Here is a 24,791-nt window from a genome sequence, read left to right on the forward strand (position 1 = left end):
TGCAACACCAAAGCCCTGATGCAGAACCATTACTCCCCATGGCCTCTGCTGTCTTACAAGCCACAGGATTTGATGTTAGTCAGATATGGCTTATATAAACAACCCTAAGAAACCTCCTCTTCCCTGCCTCTCCTCCCCCTGCCCTTTGGGATATTCTCACAGGTGGATCAGGTTTAACATGAACTCCAAACCTACCCTAGGCTGGGAGTGGATCCCCTGGTGGGTATTGGGAGTGGGGCTGCTCTGAACTGTTCTCCATAAGATGTTTATATTCTCCTGATTTTCTGAGTGAGTCACATAGCCTGCAATCCTCCCGGGATCACTTACCAGAGCTGTTGATAGCCTTTCCTGGTGGAATTCCGGGAAAGACAGTCGGGAAACCCAGATTCTCATTCTAGCACTTATCAGTGACTAGCCATCAATTCTGGCCTCACTTTCTCTATCTTGGAAATGGGACTAATTTTCCCATCCTTATGTTGAGAAGACCACAACTGAATTGAATTTCCAAAATGAAGAATGGACTGCAAGTACAAGCAGTAATGCTGACAATACTGATGATGGCCCTGTATGTGTGTGTGTATATGTGTGATTGTGTGCGTGTGTGTGTGTGTGTGTGTATATATATATATATATGTATGCTTATGTGTATATGTGTGCATGTGTATATGTATGTCTCTCTGTGTACTTGTGTGTATATGTGTACATGTGTTTGTGTGTATATATGCATATGTATGTATATTTGTATACATGCTTCATGTTAAGTCACTTCAGTCATGTACAACTCTTTTGCAACCCCATGGACTGTAGCCGACCAGGATCCTCTGTCCATGGAATTCTCCAGGCAAGAATACTGGAGCGGGTTGCCATTTCCTCCTCCAGGGGATCTTTACAACCCAGGGATTCACCGGCACCTCTTCCATCTCTTACATTGGCAGGCAGGTTCTTTACCACTAGCGCCACCTAGGAAGCCCAATGTGTGTGTGTGTGTGTATGCATATATATGCACATGTGTGCACATGTGCACATGTGCGCGCACACATGTGTATGTGTATATGTGTGCACGTGTGTATGTGTGTGCACACACATGTGTGTATGAGTAAGTGTGTGCATGTGTTTGTGCATGTGCATATATGTGTGTAAATGTTTGTGTCTGTGTATGTGTATTTGTGAGCATGTGTCTGTGTGTGGTATGGGGGAGGCAGTGGGCAGCTGGGCAAGTTCCCAGGACAGAGCACTCACCTCAATGCTCATGCTGTTAACTTTGTCCAGGAGGGCGATGATCAGACTGTAGAGGTTCCCCAGATAGAGTACAAGGACCCTGAAAGCCACAAACCCACCTTGAATGAGCACACCACCACACAAAATCCATGCTTCTGTCTGATCCATGCTTCTGCCATGATTCTGGAGTGACTACCATGCTTAGGCTAAGACAGTGGTTGGTTTTCACCCTTGGTTTCCTTCAGAATCAGATTGTGTTAAAAAAAAAACCTGAACTCATGAAGGGCAAGTCTATTGATGCCTCTGTTTCTCTAGTTTTGAACGGGAACAACGAGGTTAATCTGTATACTAGGAATGCAATCATAGTATTGCTTCTCTCTGGTGTGTACCTGTGACGGAGCTGCTGAGGAATGCTCTTCTCTCTCCTGGGTTGACAGAGGAGGTGCTGAGCGCAGCACAGAGGCAAGGGTTGGAGCCCAGGGGCTGGGACCACCCCTCCCCATAGAGCCACCCTGGATGAGGGGTTTCCACATGCCATCCCCTGATCTTTCAAGTGTTTCTATCTTTGAAACGACAATTGGACTTCTGTTGGACTTCAAGGCTGTCAAACAACAGCCTTTTAGCCAAATCCTACCCTCTTCTATTTCTGGAAATAAAGCTGCAAGAAACATGGGCACACCCCTTAAATGCTGTATGGTCCATGGTCATTTCCCTACTATGACCTCAGAATTGAGCCTTCATAGACCTTCATAGTCTCTCTTCAGAGACTTCATAGACCAGCACGATTAAAAAGATGTACTTGGTGCATATATATGGAATTTAGAAAGATGATAACAATAACCCTGTGTACGAGACAGCAAAAGCGACACTGATGTATGGAACAGCCTTATGGACTCTGTGGGAGAGGGAGAGGGTGGGAAGATTTGGGAGAATGACATTGAAACATGTAAAATATGTATGAAACGAGATGCCAGTCCAGGTTCAATGCACGATACTGGATGCTTGGGGCTAGTGCACTGGGACGACCCAGAGGGATGGTATGGGGAAGCAGGAGGGAGGAGGGTTCAGGATGGGGAGCACATGTATACCTGTGATGGATTCATTTTGATATTTGCAAAACTAATACAATTATGTAAAATTTAAAAATAAAATTAAATTAAAAAAAAAAAACCATGTGGATGCATGAAAGAATGTAAGAAGTGCTGATATATTGCAAAGGACCTTATTTGTTGTCTTTTAAGGTACATAATGACACTCTGCATTACTTATGTCTTTATATCATAGACAACAATAATATTTTTATTTTAATCACAGTAGTTTATGACACAATGTATGTATGAAAATTAGCCTTTTTCTAGGCATAGAACCTTACTTTTTCCCAAGCAATGCTTTTAATTTATTAAATTCATACCATGAGTTGTATCTAGAGTATTAGTTTTTTTTAAAAAAAGTCTTTGTAAAACTTTTTTTTCCTAAAAAAATTCAAGTAAATGAATTTTTGCTCAATTTCTGAATGTTTAGCATTTCCCCATCTCTTTTGAGCTGGTGAATGGCCTTCTTTAATTGGTGACAAGTTGAACAGTTGCAATGAAACTGAGATTTATTTGGTTTCTATTTCTAGTAGTAATATATAGTTGTTCTTGAATATGTGACTAAAATGTTTGCTTTCATCTTATTCAATTATCTCTCTATAATAAATATTTTTTCAAAGAATAGACACAAACAACAAAAAAAAGATGTACTTGGTCCTTTACAGAAAATATTTGCTGACTCCTGAAAGAGAGTCATTCTTCACAAAGTGATCTGGGGGAAATTTGTTCTGTAGAACGTGATCCAGTGTTACAAGAGGAAATACAATCAAAGCACTGGAGGGCCCAGAGGGATGGGAGACAAGTAAGCCAGGTTCTAATATCTCTGCCCTCTGCGACCATCACCCTAACAGAACATCCCCTAAAGCTGCACGTCTACTGACAAAGAGGCTGCTCCAGGGAGGAGATGGAAATTTTTCAGTAAGACAGTGATGAAGCCAATGCTAGCAATGAAATGTGGTTTCATGAGGCCGGCCCCTCTGACCTCCCCTGTCCCTAGTCTGCTGTGGCTCACATCTGCATCTACCACCTGCTGAACACCCACTGACCATCCTGACATAGCCTCTATGGGTCTGTGCTTTGGGGAATTACGAGTAAAGCATTATGTTCATCTCACATCTGGAAAGACAGCAAGAGTCTCTCACCTCTTGTGGTCAATCCACCAAGGGACTCAAAATGTGGGCAAAACAGGGCAGCCTTTCCTTCATCTTCTGGTCCTCTTTCTCTCACATCTGCTTTTTCTGCCTGTTTTCCCCTTTTCTCATCCTCTCCATCCCTCCCTCCCTCCTTGTCTTTTCCTCTTGTTCTCATCACCACCCTTTCATCCGTCTCTTCCATCCAGTCTTCCAGGTCCTTCCTCTCCAGCCCCCTCCTCTCTCCCTACCTCCTCTTCCCCGTCCTTCCGATCCTTCAACCCCTGTGCCTAAGATGCTCCATAGGGCTAGTCCTGTGCTAAGGCTGGCAGCATGGGGCAAAGCAAGCCCTGGCTCCTGAGAGACTGAGTTCCCACGGTGGGTGGCCAGACAGTGAACCCATAAGGAAACCTCCCAGCACAGTGGCCGTACCTTGCCAGCTGGAAGCGCAGTGTGGTTCGTGGGTGGTACATCTCCAAGGCGGCAATAAGGTCGAAGGCCGATGGTGCCAGCATGGTGACGAGGGAGACCACCACACTCACCTACCAAGAGAATGCACGCCCCACCGAGCTCCTTCAAGGGCCCCCCACCCCCGAATCTCAGCCTACATCACCTGACAATTGATCTCATAGCCTAATGTTTGGTAGGGGAGAGGGGTATTCAGAGGATCATGCAGTTCTTACATGGAAAACCTCCCCCAAATCTTAGCTAATTAGCTGCTTGACAAGGCCACTTTGCCATGGGTTTATTCTTTCCAGTGGTGGTGGTGGTAGTTTAGTCACTAAGTTGTGTTCGACTCTTTGCAATCCCAGGGACTCTAGCCCATCAGGCTCCTCTGTCCATGGGATTCTTCAGGCAAGAATACTGGAGTGGGTTGCCATTTCCTTCTCCAGGGGATCTTCCTAAGCCAGGGATCCAATCCACGTCTCCTGCATTGCAGGCAGATTCTTTACCAACTGAGCCCCCAGGGAAGCCTTATTCTTTCTAGGAACTTTCCTTAAACTAAAGACACTCATACATGCCATTTGGGATTCACTGGTGTCTTGGCTGCCTTCTTCAATTACCATCTTATTCTATTTATACTTTTCTTACCTTGGATAGAAGAAGAAAATAACTGCAGCTGTTAAGAACAGATAAGGAAAGTCTGAGAGGTAATAAATATTCTTTCTGCACATGCAAGATTTAGAGCATTACTTTTGAATGACTCCTGTTTCTCTGTATTTATGGCAAGTGAAAGCAGAGGCTTAGCTGGTACACGAGAGGTGTGAGCTAAAGAAGAAATAATTTCTGAATTTATCTTTCAAAAATTTATCTATCCACACACAAGCACATATTTCTATAGCCCACTTAATTGACATAAAATACAGAGGTATGAGAAGAGACTCTGTAATGCAGTCTCAGATTCTGAAAAATTATTGTACATTGAGGATGAATGTATTGCCTGCACACTTTGTTTTTAATTATTTTTATAGAAGTGGTCTGAGAGGTGGCATTTGTGCTACTTCTGCCATTCAAATATTTACAGGTAAATCAAACCAAACTTTCAGGACCAGAGTCTTACAATAATTAGTAAGAATTATAAAACTGTTTATAACTTTCCTCTTTGTAATCTTCTATTTGTGGGAATAGTCACATAATGGAGGGGAAAGGACTTTTACAAAAATGAGCCATTGGTGTGAGGCTATTTTGGGAAGCATTATTGTGACTTAGAAATACAGAGGGACTTCCCTGATGGTCCAATAGTTAAGAATCCATCTTCCAATGCAGGGGATGCAGGTTCAATCCCTGGTCGGGGAACTAAGAACCCACATGCCTCGGGGGAATTAAACCTACATGCTGCAACAAGAGAAGTCTGCACACTGCAGCGAAGACCCAGCACAGGCAAAATATAGAAATATGGAAACCACCTAAATGTTCAACAATCCCCACGTGGTCAACTTCAACACAATGCAATTGCTAATGCAAATGCTGGTTAAGTCAGTTTCTGGAAACATGCATATAAAGAAACACAAAGCCAAGAAAGCAAAGCACAGTCAGCAGTGCAACTCCAGGGGAAAGAATGTACAGATCTTGAGGGTGGTTTTGAATCAAAACCTTCCTCATTAAGACCAGGGATATCATTCAGCCAAGCCTGAGTGTTGCCACTCTGGTTCCAAGCCCTTGTGATCCGTGCTCTAGAATAAGAGGACTACAGTTTTTCCATGGAGATACTTCCAGTGAATCCACTTAAGAAACACCACAGAGGCGACTTCGCTGGTGGTCCAGTGGCTAAGACTCTGCACTCCCAGTACAGAGGCCGTGGGTTTCATCCCTGGTTGGGGAACTAGATCCAACATGGTGCAACTAAAGATCCTGCATACTGCAACTAAGACCTGGTGCAAATTAATTAATTCATTAAAAATAAAAACTAAGAAACACCCAGGAAACAGAGGAGGGTCTGCCACTGTGTGTGGGTACCTCGTTCTTCTCCCAGAGTGTCAGCTCCTTCTTGGACTGTGCCAGCTTCTGGGACCGGTCCACCACGAAGTAGATGAGATAGATGCTCCCAGCGAGTGAGACAAGCACCAGGATGTTGGCGACGACCCGCAGACAGATAGTCACTGCCCTGCAGGGAGAGGCAGATATGGGGACAGTACGCTAGGCTCCACACAGGGAGCCCAGATGCATGTCTTCCTCACATTTTGACAGAATCAGGAGGATTCAGGATTTGTGTGTGGGAGAGAAATGAGAACTGGACTTTCTGCTGATTTGTTTGCTTGTAATAATGAATCACTGAATGAGACATTTTTGAGTGGGAATGTGTTCAGGATGGCTGCAGCTTTCACATTTGAGGGAACATCAAAATCACCTGTGAGGTTTACTCTGCGAGACATGCTAAGAATATGGACTCTTGGGTCTCACTCTCAGAGATGTTAATTCTGTCAATCAAGGTGGGCATTGGAGGGATCTGCATTTGCAGCACCTTGCAGGTAATCCTCATGTGGGTGGTGCTCTCTGCCCCCTGAGAACACAGATGGAGTCCCATCCTTTCATTTCATAGCTGAGGAAGCAGCTGCCCCGAAGAGTCAAGGGCATTTTGGGGTCATAGAAATTAATGACAAAGAGAGGGCTAGAATCCATTTTCCAACACCCTATGGAGAGTCCATCCCCCCATAACAACTGCTTCCTCTCAGGGGCTGGTGTTTCCTCAACTCCCCAGGTCTCCAGCATCCCCTGGACAGGCTTTCTGCATCGCAGGAACTAACCATGAGCTTAAACCACCAGTGAGGATGGACCTAGAGACTGCCATTCAAAGTGATGTAAGTCAGACAGAGAAAAACAAACACAGCACAATTAGCACTTTTATGTGCAATTTAGAAAAGTGGTAGAGATGACTTATTTGCAAAGCAGAAAGAGAGACTGATGTAGAGAACAAATGCATAGACCCCAAGGGGGTAGGATGAATTGGGAGGTTGGGATCAACATATAAACATTGCTCTGTATACCAGTCAATCCTAAAGGAAATCAACCCTGAATATTCATTGGAAAGACTGATGCTGAAGCTAAAGCTCCAATACTTTCGACACCTGGTTCAAAGAGCCAAATCATTGCAGAGACGCTGATGCCGGGAAAGATCGAGGGCAGAAGGAGAAGGGGACGACAGAGGATAAGATGGTTAGATAGGATCACCAACTCACTGGACATGAATTTGAACAAACTGCAGAAGATAGTAAAGGACAGGGGAGCCTGGTGTGCTACAGACCATTGGGTCGCAAAGAGTCAGACATGACTGAGCAATTAGACACTCAACAGGGAACTACATCCCACATGCTGCAACTAAGACCTGTCACAACCAAATAAATAAATAGTAAATATTCTTAAAGAGAGAAAAATTATAGGGTTCCCACCTACCACATTATGAGATGGATAGATTTTAAGAGAAAAGAACTGCCTGACGTTGTATGAAAATGAGATAGACTCTGGTGATTTGGGCACCAAATTAAAACAGCTTATCAATGACTCTAGTGTGGGGAGTTTGTCATACATACAGGTTTTTGCTTTTCTTCTTTTCCTGTTCTTCCAGTATAGCCTCCTTTAAAGAAAGACACATACAGTATTGAAAGCTTAGTATTATCATTAATCATAAATTTTTACAAATAGTTTATGAGAGAAATGACTTATCCAGTATTTTTAATCATAAATTCAATGCCTAGACTTCATTCTATAAGACTCTATTGATATCAGCACTTTGTATAATAATAGATTTAAAAAGGCAACTAGAGAATGGAAAGAATAAATGGAGAAGTAAATTATTGAGATCATCAAAATGATCTGAATCATTTTTTTCTCAGAAGCAGGCACCATTTAGCTGTAATGTTGTTGTTCAGGAGCTCTGTCTCTGAATGCTTTTTACTGTGTTATCTTCTAAGTCAACACTAAGAGCTTGTATCTCCCACATAGATGTATTTATTCATTTACAAGTTAAATACATGCAACATGGTAGTAATCCATTATGCAAATTAACACAGATACACACATGGAAATTTTAGAAGGATGAAATTTTTTTTAAAAAGTTCCAGTGTCTTCCTCCTGTACACCATCAGATTGTTTGGGGCATGTGGGGGGCGGGGCAGGAAACACATCATGTCACGTGACTTTGGAGACTGTGGCTGCCTTGGTCTGAGCACTGTGGGAACAGGACCATGCTGACCCCCAGCAGAAGGCCAGCGGCTCTTGCTATAAAGGCTGTGGTCTGCAGAGCCCTGACTCCTGGCAGCCTGGACAGGCTCCCTAACTCACCCTGATGCTGTTCACGATGGCTGCGGTTTTGCTCTCGGCCGCCTCTGGGTTTCCAATGAGGTAATCCCAAGCGCAGAACACCCGCCAGCAGAATGTGTAGTTTTCATTGGAAGCACTGGCGAGGCTCATGCGGGAGTTCTTAGCCATCCTGCACAAGAGGACCAGAGAAAACCATAATTCAAAAAAGACACATGCACCCAAATGTTCACTGCAGCCCCATTCACAATAGCCAGCACATGGAAGCAACCTAAACATCCACCAACAGAGGAATAGATGAACATGTGGTGTATATAAAAATGGAGTATTACTCAACCATAAAAAGAATAATAATGCCATTTGCAGTAACATGGATGCAACCAGAGATCCTCATACTAAGTGAAGTAGGTCAGATAAAGACAAATATCATGTGATATCACTCATGTGTGGAATCTTAAAAAACAAAAAGTCTACAAATGAACTTACCTACAAAACCAAAGCAGAGTTAAGATGTATAACATAAACTTATGGTTACTGGGGGTGGGATAAGGGTGGGGGAGGGATAAACTGGAACATTGGGATTGACACATACATATTGCTGTACATAAAACAGATAATTAATAAGGATCTGCTCCATACCATAGGGAATGCTACTCGATACTCTTTAATGGCCTATGTTCTAAGAGTGAACTTGTGTATATGTAAGCTTCCCCCAGGTGGCGCTAGTGGTAAAGAATCCACTTGCCAATGCAGGAGATGCAAGAGATGTGGGTTCAATCTCTGGGTCAGAAAGATCCCCTGGAGTAGGAAGTGGCAACCCACTCCAGTATTTTTACCTGGAGAAGTCCATGGACAGAGGAGCCTGGTGGGGTACAGTCTATAGGGTCACAGAGAGTCAGACAGGACTGAGCAACTGAGCACATTAGCACACATATATAGGTATAACTGATTCACTTGGCTGTACACCTTAAACTTACACAATATTGAAAAGTCAACTAAATACTAAATATTTAGCCTAGCAGAGCCTAGGCTGGGTTCAGCCCCACTTGTGGCTTGTGTCCTCAACCACCTGCTCTGAACAGTGTGAAAACAGCACGTTCTTGGGTGAGTCCATTGCATAAGCTCTCTCATCACTGGTGGTCAGGAGGTCCCTGTAAGTGTGTGCACTCACTGCACGTGTGCAGCTGTGACTGTGAAACAAAATTCTTTTTTTTAGTAGTCTGATGTTTTTATTGTGTTTTTGCGTAAGTTCTGGCTCGCGAAGGATTGGAAATTTTTAAAAAGATTTAAGAAATCTTTTAAAAGGTTCTTCATCGCAGATCGTTTAAGCAGCACTGTTCTAGAATCATTACAAGTCAGCCATACATATACCATGTAACTATAGGTAGAACCAGTGCAAAATAAAGAACACATTAAAATAAACATTCCAAGTGAAAGCTCAGAAATAAGGTATCTTTAACTTAACAATGCTCAAGTACTTAAATGTTCTTATGAGAAAAGCAGTGGTATGGTCTAAGCATGGGAAGTAAAGTAAGTAAAGTCAAGTCGCTCAGTCGTGTCCGACTCTTTGCGACCCCATGGACTATAGCCCACCAGGCTTCTCCATCCATGCGATTTTCCAGTCAAGAATATTGGAGTGGGTTGCCATTTCCTTTTCCATGAAACAAAATTCTTTACTTTGAACTAAATCAGTTCTCCTTGGAGCCCCTGCCCGATGAAGCAACTACCCCACCAAGTGGGAGCCTGTTAGATACCTCTTATACAGGACTTTGCATTAGATGTAAGGCAGGAGTCGCGATTCTGTCCTCAGGAGAAAGTCCTCCTGTTCTTCAGGCCAGAGATCCCCAACTCCTGAGCCATGCACCAGTACTGGTCCGTGGCCTGTTAGGAACCGGGCCGTTCAGGGCAGCAAACGAAACTTCATCTGTACTTCAGCCACTCCCCATCTCTCTCTCATTACCCCCAGATGGGACTGTCTAGTTACAGGAAAACAAACTCAGGGCTCCTAGAGTGTGCATAATGGCGAGGTATATAATTATTTCATATTACAATGTAATAATAATAGAAATAAAATGCACAATAAAAATAATGCACTTGAATTATCCCCAAACCATCCCCTACCCTCCATGGAAAAATGGTCTTCCATGAAAATGGTCCCCAGGGCCAAAAAAGCCTGCTGCTCTAGAGCTTCTCTCCTCTTAGAAGCTTTTCCCTTTCTGTCTATCCATGTTTCCTGCTCCAGAGTTGACAGCAATTTGTCTCTTAAACTGTAACATCCAGAAAAGGGTTCGTGTTGTAGGTGGGGTCTTGAGGCCCCCCAGAGGCTAAGCTGGAAAGCTTCCTGTGAACTTTCGGCCCTCAAGTCACTCTGCATCTCCCTGTATGTGAGTATGCATGCTCAGTCACTCAGTTGTGTCTGACTCTCTGCAGCTCCACGGACTATAGCCCACTAGGTTCCTCTGTCCATGGAATTTATCCAGGCAAGAATACTGGAGTGGGCTTCCATTTCCTTCTCCAGCGGATCTTCCCAACCCAGAGATGGAACACACATCTCCTGCTTCTTTTGCACTGGCAGGCAGATTCTTTACCACTAGCACCACCTGCTGTTTCTTCTGTTTTATAATAATTTAATTATAACCATAATTATAAACAGAACCTTACCTATCAATAAACATATTTCAACAATATTCTTATTGGCTGGTTTTCATCATGTTCCTGTTTTTCTTTAACCTTTTATTGCTTATTAGGGTTTTGGACTGCAAGGAGATCAAACCAGTCCATCCTAAAGGAAATCAGTCCTGAATATTCACTGGAAGGACTGATGCTAAAGCTGAAACTCCAATACTTTGGCCACCTGATGCAAAGAACTGACTCATCGGAAGAGACCCTGATGCTGGGAAAGATTGAGGGCAGGAGGAGAAGGGGACGACAGAGGATGAGATGGTTGGATGGCATCACTGACTTGATGGATATGAGTTTGAGCAAGCTCCGGGAGTTGGTGATGGACGGCGAAGCCTGGTGTGGTACAGTCCATGGGGTTGAAAAGAGTTGGACATTAACTGAACTGATAGCAGATTAACAATATTGTGATAGCTTCAGGTGCAGAGTGAAGGGACTCAATCATACATATACGTGTCCACATTTTTGCATGAACTCTTAAGGTCCTCAAGTCACTGCATCTCCCTAGATTTTGTCTGCTTGATGATAATGATGATGATGACTGTTTTATCTTTTTTTATCCTAATCCCTTCTACCTGAACTTTGCTATGATGACACAAGGGGCAGTGTGATGAAGACAAGCTGGTGTGTACACAAGATCGGAGCTTCCCTGGTGGCACTAGTGGTAAAGAATCCGCATGCCAATGCAGGAGGCACAGGTTTAATCCTTGGATTGAAAGATCCGCTGGAGGAGGGAATGGCAATCCCCTCCATTCATGCCTGGAAAATTACAGGAACAGAGTAACCTGATGGGCTATAGGTCATACAGTTGTTGCAGAGTCAGATAGGACTGAGCAAGGACACCAGGCCTAATCTGTAACATGGGCAGATGTATGCCCTGACTTTGCAGGATTAGTGACAAGATGAAATGAGATCATCCACAGCATTTTGGCATGGATTTTGAGGAACTGAACGGACATACTTTTTTAAGAGGATGATGAAGCTGTAAGCAAACACCGCCATCCCCACCAGGAAATAGGCCAAGGGCAGCCGGTAGCCAGCTCTCCCGATCCGTCTCTCCCTGCCATAGTAGCCATAGAAGAGGACTGAGTACTGGAGGTAACCCTGCAGAGAGAGCACTCGATGTCATTTCTGACTCCCAGGTTCTAGAACATTCACAACCCCCTCCCACCTCGAGACAAGAACGTGGCTGGGCCTGAACCTCACCCCCAGAGACCAAACGGTGTCCAGATCTTGGGCAGATGCAATATGCTCCTTGGGGATGGTCTTGCTGGCTGTGCTTCCAAACGGTTGGCCTGCAATGAGCTGGTGACAGAGGAAAGGCAATCACACAGTCCTCTGGAAGAAAAGGGGCCACTGATCTCCATGCACTTGTGAAGATGCTGCACCTACAAGACTCTTAGGAAGTGGATTCTTCACAAGTGGCCAGACTTTCATTTACCTGATTGGGGCCAGTCTGAGTGTGCTCTCTAGTCTGGACATGGCTTCTAAGGGAGGATATTTGAAGCCACTGGGTTTCTATAATGGCATAGGAAATGGTCCCATTTGCTTTGCAAAGATAAAGTTTAGTTGAGAAATAGATTTTACTTTAACACAATGTCTGCACACTGGCCCATAAGCCAAATCCAGCCTAACACTTCCTTTTGTGTGGCCCAAGAGCTAAGGAAAGTTTGAGTGGTGGTGGTTTAGTGGCTAAGTCATATCCAATTCTTTGTGACCCCATGGACTATAGACCCCCAGGCTCCTCTGCCTGTGGGATTTCCCAGGCAAGAATGCTGGAGTAGGTTGCCATTTTCTTCTCTGGAGGATCTTCCCAACTCAGAGATCAACCCCACATCTACTGCTTGACAGTTGGATACTTTACCACTGAACCACCTGGGGAGACCATTGCATATTTTTAAATGGTTGGAAAAGAATCCAAAATTGCTTCCCAGGTGGTTCAGATGGTAAAGAATCTGTCTGCTATACAGGAGACCTGGGTTCAATCCCTGGGTCGGTAAGATCCCCTGGAGAAGGGAATGGCTACCCACTCCAGTATTCTTACCTGGAGAATCCCATGGACAGAGGAGTCTGGGGGCTACAGTCCATGGGGTCGCAAAGAGTCAGACATGACTGAGTGACTCAGCACTCATAAATAAAATTTTATCGGAATGCAGCCACACTTACTAGTGACCTAGGGCTTATCAGTCACGTTTGTATGATGTAGCAGATTTAAGAAGCCCACAAAGACTGAAATATTTACTATCTGGCCCTTTACTGAAAAAAGGTCACCAAGCCCTGTTTGGACACATAGATTATCCTTCCCACCAGGATAATGAGTGTGCCTGTCTTACGCTACAGCTCTAAACATCTCTTCTTTATAACAAACGGCACTTTAAACTCTCCTGATATAGTTCTTACCTCTGGAAGAACAATAAAAGCACCTGTCATAATCGTGAGCACAATATTGATCCCAAATAACCATCTCAAGAATATGAAATAAGAGGCAACACCAGATCCAAAATGACCTAAAGAAAAACAAGGTAAGGAGCACAGTTTAAAGAAAATTCTCCCAGTGTAAGAAGTTCTCTGTAAAGCAACACTTATTTTTTTTTTTTCTTACATCAGCAGGACATTGACTAAGAATGCAATAATATCCCTATCAGGGTCTTGACCCATGATGATCATTCAGAAGGATTAACACATTCCTTTATATCTACCAGTTACATACATACATCCTTAATCCCTAATGTCACACTTTCCCTCATGTCATATGGATCTAAAATGCTTTTTATCAGATTTACATTTCATCTACGTTCAGAAATATCAGCCTCTTTTGAGGATTTAAAAGATTTCTTTTTCATTTTGCATAGTTTGGAAAATTCCAAGGATATTGTAAGGATTCTTTTGTCTTAATTTCAAAAGAAATAACAGCGTGTTAGATGTTAACATTAGGTGAAAGTGGTCAAAGGGGTTATTAGAATTCTCCTTGCCACTTTTCCATACATCTAAACTTATTCTAAAATAAAAAAGGACATTTAAAAACAAATTTCTGGGACTTCCTTGATGGTCTAGTGGTTAAGACTCCCTGCTTCTACTGCAGGTGGCCCGCAGGTGGACCACTCCCTGGTCCTGGAACTGAGGTTCCTGCGTGCCCCACAGCATAGCCGAAAAATGACTAAAAACAAATTTCTACTGAGAAAACAAGGGGGCTTAGAGGAGGTTTGATGGGGATGTAGGTGACACTTCTGATGACTTTCTGGAGCAGGTGGACTTGTATCACACTTTGGAAAAGTAGCATCTTGAAATTTTATTTCAAATATATCTTATGTTTCATAATAAGTAGTAAAACACAAAGAAAGCCAAAAAAAGTCACTTACTCCAAGGCTACTAAATTAAAATCACTACTACAATTACTTTATAGTAAATTTTTAGTGGAACCATCCATTGTCATCCTATATGTGTATTTTTTGGTATAAAACTGCCATGTCTCTACATATCCAGGGTTAACAATCTATTATGAACATTTTCTCATACAAAATGTTTCCCTATAAAATGAATTTTATTGTTCCATAATTTATTTAACTTAAACTCAACTCCCTGACTTTTTGGAAGTTTCTAACTTTTCACTAGGTAGAGTATTTGCTAGCATAAATGATTCTGCAGAAATCAGTTTCTAAGGTCAGATTTCCTAGAATCAGAGCCTGAGAAGTCCTGGGTGTTCTTTGGAAGGAATGATGCTAAAGCTGAAACTCCAGTACTTTGGCCACCTCATGTGAAGAGCTGACTCATTAGAAAAGACTGATGCTGGGAGGGATTGGGGGCAGGAGGAAAAGAGGACGACAGAGGATGAGATGGCTGGATGGCATCACCGACTCGATGGATGTGAGTTTGAGTGAACTCCAGGAGTTGGTGATGGACAGGGAGGCCTGGCATGCTGCAATTCATGGGGTCGCAAAGAGTCGGAAATGACTGAGCGACTGAACTGAACTGAACTAAACTGAACATGATTTATATCCCAAAGAAAGGGAATGCCAAAGAATGTTCAAACTACCGCACAATTTCACTCATCTCACATGCTAGCAAAGTAATGCTCAAAATTCTCCAAGCCAGGCTTCAACAGTACATGAACCATGAACTTCCAGATGTTCAAGCTGGATTTAGAAAAGGCGGAGGAACCAAAGATCAAATTGCCAACATCTGTTGGATAATCGAAAAAGCAAGAGAGTTCTAGAAAAACATCTACTTCTGCTTTATTGACTATACCAAAGCCTTTGACTGTGTGGATTACAACAACTGTGGAAAATTCTTAAAGAGAAGGAAATACCAGACCACCTGACCTGACTCCTGAGAAACCTGTATGCAGGTCAGGTAGCAACAGTTAAAATTGGACATAAAACAACAGATTGGCTCCAAATCGGGGAAGGAGTATGTCAAGGCTGTATATTTTCACCCTGCTTATTTAACTTAAGTGCAGAGTATATCATGTGAAGTGCTGGGCTGGATGAAGCACAAGCTGGAGTCAAGATAACCGGAAAAATATCAATAACCTCAGATATGCAGATGACACCACCCTTATGGCAGAAAGAGAAGAACTAAAGAGACTCTTGATGAAAGCGAAAGAGGGTGAAAAGTTAGCTTAAAACTCAACATTCAGAAAACTAAGATATGGCATCTGGTTCCATCACTTCATGGCAAATAGATGGGGAAGCAGTGAGAAGTTTTCTTTTTTTTTGACTCCAAAATCACTGCAGACGGTGAGTGCTGCCATTAAATTAAAAGACGCTTGCTCCTTGGAAGAAAAGCTATGACCAACCTAGACAGCCTATTAAAAAGCAGAGATATTACTTTACCAAAAAAGGTCCATCTAGTCAAAGCTATGGTTTTTCCAGTAGTCATGTATGGATGTGAGAGTTGAACTATCAAGAAAGCTGAGCGCTGAAGTGTTGATGTTTTGAACTGTGGTATTGGAGAAGGCTCTTGAGAGTCCCTCGGACTGCAAAGAGATCCAACTAGTCCATCCTAAAGGAAAGCAGTCCTGAATATTCATTGGAAAGACTGATGCTAAAGCTGAAACTCCAATACTTTGGCCACCTGATGGGAAGAACTGACTCACTGGAAAAGACCCTGATGCTGGGAAAGATTGAAGGCAGAAGGAGAAGGGGACGACAGAGGATGAGATAGTGGGATGGCATCACTGACTTGATGGACATGAGTTTGAGCAAGCTCTAGGTGTTGGTGATGGACAGGGAAGCCTGGCATGCTGCAGTCCATGGGGTGGCAAAGAGTCGGACATGACTGATCGACTGAACTGAACTGAACACAATATATTGAGGAAGCAATCTCAAGAGAAAGTGGGTCAGAGGAGGTCAGGGGAAAGAGCTGAGCAAAAATGTGGTCTCAACTTGAACCTGGCTTAGCCTAATCCCATGGGAAGCTCTGGAGGGCAAGTTTCATCATAGTGTTGGTTCCACTTTGAACAAGAAGCTAGACTTGAATACCCCTTAGTCATCACCTGTAGGCTCTCCAGTGGGGCTGGGGGAGCAGGTGATGTCTGCCCAACATCTGGAACAATGTGGGCCAAGACTAATCCTCGAGAGAAGGGAGCGGCCAGAAGTCATAGCAGCCAGTGCTCAGAACAGCTGAAAAAGGGTGGACCAGACAAGTAAAGGGATCTGGGAAGGGAATCAAGTGTGTTTGATTTTGTTGTGGCTACTCTTTTCTCTGGTTGTTAGGGAATAGAAGGGTTCTATCAAACAGTATAAAGATTTTGAAGATGTTTGGTTCAAATTACCACTTTCCCCTAGAAATAGCATCCCAATTGACATTTCTACCACTGGTATGAAAGGGATTAATATCACTTAAATGTTAAAAATGCTTTTCCCCTCCTCAATTTGTAATCTAACTTTTACCTCTATTTTTTATGTACATAAAATTTCTTTTATGTGTAGTTAAATATAACAGTATGTTCCTGGTGATTCCTTCTTTACTTTCAGAATTTGACAGGCTTCCATTCTCACATCACAGTACTTGTATTTCTTTTTATTCCCTCATGGTTTCCTATTTAAATCAAATCCCTTATGATTATACAGTGGAAGTGACAAATAGATCCAAGGGATTAGATCTGATAGACAAAGTGCCTGAAGAACTACGGATGGAGGTTTGTGACACTGTACAGGAGACAGTGATGAAGACCATACCCAAGAAAAAGAAATACAAAAAGGCAAAATGGTTGTCTGAGGAGGCCTTACAAATAGCTGTGAAAAGAAAAGAAGTGAAAGGCAAAGGAGAAAAGGAAAAATATACCCATTTGAATGCAAAGTTCCAAAGAAGAGCAAGAAGATATAAGAAAGTCTTCCTCAGTGATCAATGCAAAGAAATAGAGGAAAACAATAGAATGGGAAAGACTGGAGATCTCTTCAAGAAAATTAGAGATACCAAAGGAACGTTTCATGCAAAGATAGGCACAATAAAGGACAGAAATGGTATGGACCTGACAGAAGCAGAAGATATTAAGAAGAAGAGGTGGCAAGAATACACAGAAGAACTGTACAAAAAAATATCTTCATGACCCAGATAAGCATGATGGTGTGATCACTCACCAAGAGCCAGACATCCTGGAATGCAAAGTCAAGTGGGCCTTAGGAAACATTACTACGAACAAAGCTAGTGGAGGTGATGGAATTGCAGTTGAGCTATTTCAAATCCTGAAAGATGATGTTGTGAAAGTGCTGCACTCAATATGCCAGCAAATTTGGAAAACTCAGCAGTGGCCACAGGACTGGAAAACGTCAGTTTTCATTCCAATCCCAAGGAAAGGCAATGCCAAAGAATGTTCAGACTACTGAAGAACTGCACTCATCTCACATGCTAGCAAAGTAATGCTCAAAATTCTCCTACCCAGGCTTCAACAGTACATGAACCATGAACTTCCAGATTTCAAGCTGGATTTAGAAAAGGCAGAGGAACCAGAAATCAAATTGCCAACATCCGTTGCATCATCAAAAAGGCAAGAGAGTTCTAGAAAATCATCTACTTCTGCTTTACTGATTATGCCAAAGCCTTTGACTGTGTGGATCACAATAAACTGTGGAAAATTCTTCAAGAGATGGGAATACCAGATCACCTGACCTGACTTCTGAGAAATCTGTATGCAGGTCAAGAAGAAGCAGTTAGAACTGGACATAGAAAAACAGACTAGTTCCAAATAGGGAAAGGAGTAAGTCAAGGCTGCATATTGTCACCCTGCTTATTTAACTTATATGCAGAGTACATCATGAGAAATGCTGGGCTGGATGAAGCACAAGCTTCAATCAAGATTACTGATTATATATATATATATGTATATAATATATATACAATATATATTATACAATATACAATATTATATAATATTGTATATTATATAAGGCATGAACTGACAGAGAACTGACAGAGCTCCAGAGGAATGTGGGGCTGTTTTTATCCTGGGAGGTGGCAGAGACAAACACTATGTCTCCCACCTCTATAGACCCCTGGGCAGCCTCAGTCAGCACTGTGTGTACAAGGGCCCTGACTGCCCAGTGTAGGAACCAGTTCACCCCAGACCCATCTCAGACCTCACTGCTGGCTGCCCACCAGCACCACCTCCCACCCTACTCCTCCAAGCGCCAGCACTTACTTTCGATTTTCTTTATCCTCATTTCCCAGGGGATGAAGATGACCACGAAGTTACAAGCCAGGCGAGCAAACTTCCGCCACAGCTAGAGAGAAGGGAGCAGGATTAGAGGACTTGACATTCATGATGGTGGCAGTGATTGTGTGGAGCCCAGGTCCTACATGGGGGTGAGGCTCCCAGCGGGCATGCTCAGTCGCTCAGCTGTGTCTGACTTTTCAAGCCGGTGATCTGTAGCCACCAGGATCCTCTGTCCATGGGATTCTCTAGGCAAGAATACTGGAGTGGGTTGCCATTCCCTTTTCCAGGGGATCATCCCGGCCCAGGAATCAAATCCAGGTCTCTTTCATTGCAGGCAGACTGTACCATCTGGGCCACCAGGGAAGACTTTTAAGAGCAAAGTGAACACAAAATTAAGCAAAACCAAGGAAGAAATGGGTCCTAATTTCAGGCCTGGGTTATTGAGATTTGGTAAGGCTTCTAAGATCATTGGGAACAGATGTGTACTAACAACATGTATCATAGCTTATGAACAATCTGTCCATCCAGAGTGTGTACTGACCACCTACATTGCGTTTCCAATACCTCGGATACAAATCATGAGCAAGATGTGTGAGGTATCAGCTGGTATGGAGTTTGCATCCAGGTAGAAGGGAGGAAACAACGAAGAATTCAACTCATTAGAACTGGGGGATAGCTTTTTGAAACAAAGGGTCAAGGAAGGTCTATCTGGGGAGGTCATACATGAGCTGAGATGTGAATGAAAATTAATCAATAGTTCAAAAAATAATTAGTCCTTAGAGGAGCTACCTAGAAAGGGAGAATAGCTAGGAGAAGCCTGTGGGTTAGCATTAGCTGGGCATTTTACAGGAAAGAATAAGAAGAAAGGAATGAGAGGAGGTCAAAATGTAGGAAATGGCTGATCTGGTGGGTCAGAGGAAGGAGTCTGGATTTAATTCTGAATGCAATGTATATACAATGTACATTAATGTATGTAAGATGGACTATCACTCAGCCATTAAAAGGAACAAAATTGGGTCATTTGGAGATATGTGGATGGACCTAAAGTCTGTCATATAGAGGGAAGTAAGTCAGAAAGAAAGTACATCAAGGCTGTATTTTGTCACCCTGCTTATTTAACTTATATGCAGAGTACATCAAAAGAAATGCTGGGCTGGAAGAAGCACAAGCTGCAATCAAGATTACTGGGAGAAATATCAATAACCTCTATGCAGATGACACCAGCCTTATGGCAGAAAGCAAAGAACTAAAGAGCCTCTTGATGAAAGTGAAAGAGGAGAGTGAAAAAGTTGGCTTGAAACTCAACATTCAGAAAACTAAGAACATGGCATCTGGTCCCATCACTTCATGGCAAATAGATGGGGAAACAGTGGAAACAGTGTCAGACTTTATTTTGGGCTCCAAAATCACTGCATATGGTGACTGAAGCCATGAAATTAAAAGACGCTTACTCCTTAGAAGAAAAGCTGTGACCAACCTAGACAGCATATTAAAAAGCATAGACATTACTTTGCCAACAAATGTCTGTCTACTCAAGGCTATGGTTTTTCCAGTGGTCATGTATGGATGTGAGAGTTGTAGTATAAAGAAAGCTGAGCACCGAAGAATTGATGCTTTTGAACTGTGGTGTTGGAGAAGACTCTTGAGAGTCCCTTGGACTGCAAGGAGATCCAACCAGTCAATCCTAAAGGAAATCAGTTCTGAATATTCATTGGAAGGACCGATGTTGAAGCTGAAACTCCAATACTTTGGTCACCTGATGTGAAGAACTGATTCATTGGAAAAGACCCTGATGCTGGGAAAGATTGAAGGCAGGAGGAGAAGGGGAGGACAGAGAATAAAATGGTTGGATGGCATCACTGACTTAATGGACATGAGTTTGAGCAAGCTCTGGGAGTTGGTGATGGACAGGAAGGCCTGGCATGCTGCAGTCCATGGGGTCGCAAAGAATCAGACACAACTAAGCAACTGAACTGAAGTCAGCAAAAGAAAAGCAAATATCATATACTAATGCATATGTATGGAATCTAGAAAAATGGTACAGATGAACCTATTTCCCAGGCAGAAATATAGACATACTTGTAGAGAAGGGACATGTGGACATGGCGGGGGGAGATGGGTGGGACAAACTGGGAGACTGGGATTGATATATATATACTACCATGCATAAAATAGGTAGCTAGTGAGAAGACGTTGTATAGCACAGGGGGTTCAACCTGGTGCTCTGTGATGACCCGAGAGGAGGGATAAGGGTGGATGGGAGGGGATATATATACACATATATAGTTGATTCACTTTGTTGTACAGCAGAAATTAATACAACATTGTAAAGCAATTATATTCCAATAAAAAAGACACAATCATTGATCACTATCATATGAGATATAAGAATGAATAAAGTTAACCCCGAAAAAAAAAGGGGTAGAGAAATGATGTTATGAATGAGGAGGGGAAGAACCAAAGTGTCAGAATGAAAAAATCTGCTGTCTTCATAGTGGATGGTAAATGCTTTTGGAAAACAGTTGATTAATATTTATCAAGAACCAAAAAACATGGATCATCCTTTTTTCTACAGAGGTCATAGTTTTGACATGTAGCCTAGAAAAAAGACTTTTAAAAGACTGGAAAAGCCATCTGTACAAAGACAATCTTTGCAGGTCTGTTTACACTAATGAAAAATTAGAAGCTATTTAAATATCACCAGCGGGCAAGTAACTAATTAAATTAACATACATCTTCCTGATGGAATATTACAGAGTCATCGAAAACAATAAGTACAAAAACATGGTGAAAAATAAAACAGCAACATGGAGAAAAATCCTTGTTATGGTGTTACCTGAAAAAAAGAAAGCAAGACAAAAGTATTTGTATACTATAATTACTCTGGGGCTTCCCTGGTGGCTCAGATGGTAAAGAATTCACCTGCCAATGCAGGAACAGTGGGTTCAATCCCTGGGTTGGGAAGATCCCCTGGAGAAGGAAATGGCAACCCACTCCAATATTCTTGCCTGGGAAATTCCATGGACAGAAGACCCTGGTGGCCACAGTCTATGGGACTGCAAAGAGTTGGACACGAGTTAGTGACTAAACAATAACAACACAATTAGTCTGATGTGAAAATTATATATCCAATGACTGAAATGTGAAGTTTAAAGAAAGATACTAGCAAAGCAGTAAAAGTTACTCTTATCTACTTTATCCCCCACCAAAAGATACTATGGAAAGTAGAGGATTAGAGTGGAAGAAATAATTTTTTTCATTGTTTTTGAAGCATTTATGAAAATTATTGGAATGTCTTTATTAATAGATACTTTCATGTATACTAAAGTTCAATGGTCAGTAACTGGATAGGAAAAGTAACAAGCAATAATCTAGCACTGTATTATAAAGTGAGCATTGGAATACGCCTGCAACTTTCTTATTAGATGAAATACAGTGCAGAAAACCCACACATGTAAGTGGGCTTCACTTGGGAAAGAGGCCAGATCATTCTCCCAAGGGAAGATCTCCTTTTTCTGATGAGTTGGGCTTCCTCCGGGAAGCATAATTTGTTAAGTGACGTCACTGGGACTTCAAATGCAAGTTTTGGGAAACTCGGACCTTCGAGCTCACCATACTGTTCAACAACTATTAATGAGGGACGTTTATAACCCATATAGTACAGCAAGTGCAAGGTTAATTACAACTGCCTGGGCTAGGGGACCAGAGGAAGAGTGGGCACCTGCGTGTGTATGCTCTTTACCTCGGCACCCGCCGCTTGGTAGCCTCGAGTCCTGGTCAACCGCCCTTCAAACTTCAGCACAATATCCTTTGCTCGCCTGAGAAAAGAACAAAAACATGGTGGTGAGCACAAGTTTATCACCCGGGTAATCTCAGCAACACATGTGAATGTGCAGTAGGAATAGATAGCCAAACAGTGGAGAAGAGATGCGCTTATGCAAATCTTGCGTTTTCTAACTTTTGACAACCAGTTGTTGTTCAGTCTCTAAGTCGTGTCTGACTCTTCGAGACCCCAAGGACTGCAGCATGCCAGGCTCCCCTGTACTGCACTATCTCCCAGAGTTCACTCAGACTCAGGTCCATTGAGTCGGTGATGCCATCCAAACATCTCATCCTCTGCCACACCCTTTCCCTCCTGCCCTCAATCTTTCCAGTCAGTTGTAGATCAAACCAGTCAATCCTAAAAGAAATAAACCTGAATATTCATTGGAAGGACTGAAGCTGAAGCTGAAGCTCCAGTACTTTGGCCACCTGGTGAGAACAGCTGACTCACTGGAAAAGACCTTGTTGCTGAGGAAGACTGAAGGCAAAAGGAGAAGAGGGTGGCAGAGGATAAGATAGTTAGATGGCATCACCAATTCAATGGACATAAATTTGAGCAAACTCTGGGAGACAGTGGAGGACAGAAGAGCCTGGTGTGCTGCAGTCCATGAGTCACGTCAAACGTTACTTAACGACTGAACACCAACAACAGACGGGGCCTATATCAGCGAAAATAATAATTCATTTCATTTCATTCATTCATTATAAAATTTTAGGTCAATTTTTTTCTTTTCTGATTGGGATATAGGTGCTTTATGATGTTGTGTTAGTTTCTGCTGTTCAATGATGTGAATCAGCTGTATGCATACATATATCCCTTCCCTCTTATACCTCCCTCCACATCCCCATCCGACCCCTCTAGGTCATCACAGAGCACCCAGCTGAGCTCTGTGTTACAGCAGTGGAGCTTCCCACTAGATATCTTTTTACACATGGTAGTGTATGCTATTCTCCCAATTCATTCATTACATTTTCCATGCAAGCGACTTTCTGCATACCTGTTTAGGTCAAGTACAGTGGAACACAGAGGTGCATAAAATACAGTTGTTCCCCTGGAATAGCCCATTAGCTAATAAGGATGACAGAACTGAAGCAACCATGGGAGAGGGTGGGTGTGTAAGGACTGAGTAGGGGGCCAAGGCAGCAGTGAGCCAGGCTGGGACCTGGGACCCTTTCCTGTAGTGTGTGCACCTGGACACACCTCCCAGGCAACAAAATACAAAGAAACTAAAAAGAACTGCCTGCACGCACAGTTGAGGCAAATTATGGACAATAAGATAAAAAGAGACCAAAACCCAAACTGTCACTTCTGAAGAGTCAGGAACAAAAGCAGGGTACTATGCATGCCCCCTGCACACAGCACCACCTCAGGGTGGGCAGACCACCTAAGCCACCCCTCCAGCCTGACCCCTGAACACACCCTACCCTCACTGCATGTAAGGAACAAACTTGTACACCCCACCCTGCTTCAATGAGCTGGCAAACAAGGGAACCTGTTATCTGTTCTTGTTCCTCCCTGCTGCAGCAGGGACCCCAATAAAGCCTCGTCTGAATTTCTTGTCTGACCTCTGGTTAATTTCTATTGATTAAGGAGGCCAACAGCCAGTTGTGGACGTGACTGGTGATGGAAGCAAGGTCCGATGCTATAAAGAGCAATATTACATAGGAACCTGGAATGTTAGATCCATGAATAAAGCAAATTGGAAGTGATCAAACAGGAGATGGCAAGAGTGAACATCAACATTTTAGGAATCAGTGAACTAAAATGGACTAGAATGGGTGAATTGAACTCAGATGACCATTATATCTACTACTGTGGGCAAGAATCCATTAGAAGAAATGCAGTGGCCATCATAGTCAACAAAAGCATCCAAAATGCAGTACTTGGATGCAGTCTCAAAACTGACAGAATGATCTCTGTTTGTTTCCAAGGCAAACCATCCAATATCACGTTAATCCACGTCTATGCCCTGACCAGTAATGCTGAAGAAGCTGAAGTTGAACAGTTCTATGAAGACCTATAAGACCTTTTAGAACTAACACTCCAAAAAAGATGTCCTTTTCATTAGAGGGGACTGGAATGCAAAAGTAGGAAGTCAAGTAACACCTGGAGTAACAGGCAAATTTGGCCTTGGAGTACAGAATGAAGCAGGGCAAAGGTTAATAGAGTTTTGCCAACAGAACACACTGGTCATAGCAAACACCCTCTTCCAACAATACTAGAGAAGACTCTACACATGGACATCACCAGATGGCCAACACCAAAATCAGATTGATTATATTTTTTGCAGCCAAACATGGAGAAGCTCTATACAGTCAGCAAAACAAGACTGGGAGCTGACTGTGGCTCAGATCATGAACTCTTTATTACCAAATTCCGGCTTAAATTGAAGAAAGTAGGGAAAACCACTAGACCATTCAGGTATGACCTAAATCAAATCC

General features: G+C 42.8%; 1 protein-coding gene across 1 annotated transcript in view; it reads right to left on the bottom strand.

Moving 5' to 3' along the window:
- The window catches only part of TMC3 (transmembrane channel like 3), a 53,860-nt gene that overhangs the window by 23,887 nt on the left and 5,182 nt on the right, over positions 1-24,791 (bottom strand). The window contains exons 3-12 of the mRNA XM_027521696.1: positions 22,270-22,345; positions 18,513-18,594; positions 13,274-13,380; positions 12,080-12,178; positions 11,835-11,977; positions 8,219-8,366; positions 7,468-7,511; positions 5,897-6,044; positions 3,872-3,981; positions 1,240-1,318 (exon numbers count right to left, since the gene is read on the bottom strand). Of these exons, the coding sequence (XP_027377497.1) occupies positions 1,240-1,318; positions 3,872-3,981; positions 5,897-6,044; positions 7,468-7,511; positions 8,219-8,366; positions 11,835-11,977; positions 12,080-12,178; positions 13,274-13,380; positions 18,513-18,594; positions 22,270-22,345 (1,036 nt within the window). The remainder of the gene's footprint in view (positions 1-1,239; positions 1,319-3,871; positions 3,982-5,896; positions 6,045-7,467; positions 7,512-8,218; positions 8,367-11,834; positions 11,978-12,079; positions 12,179-13,273; positions 13,381-18,512; positions 18,595-22,269; positions 22,346-24,791) is intronic.

The sequence above is a fragment of the Bos indicus x Bos taurus genome, chromosome 21, assembly GCF_003369695.1.
Source record: "Bos indicus x Bos taurus breed Angus x Brahman F1 hybrid chromosome 21, Bos_hybrid_MaternalHap_v2.0, whole genome shotgun sequence".
NCBI lineage: Eukaryota > Metazoa > Chordata > Mammalia > Artiodactyla > Bovidae > Bos > Bos indicus x Bos taurus.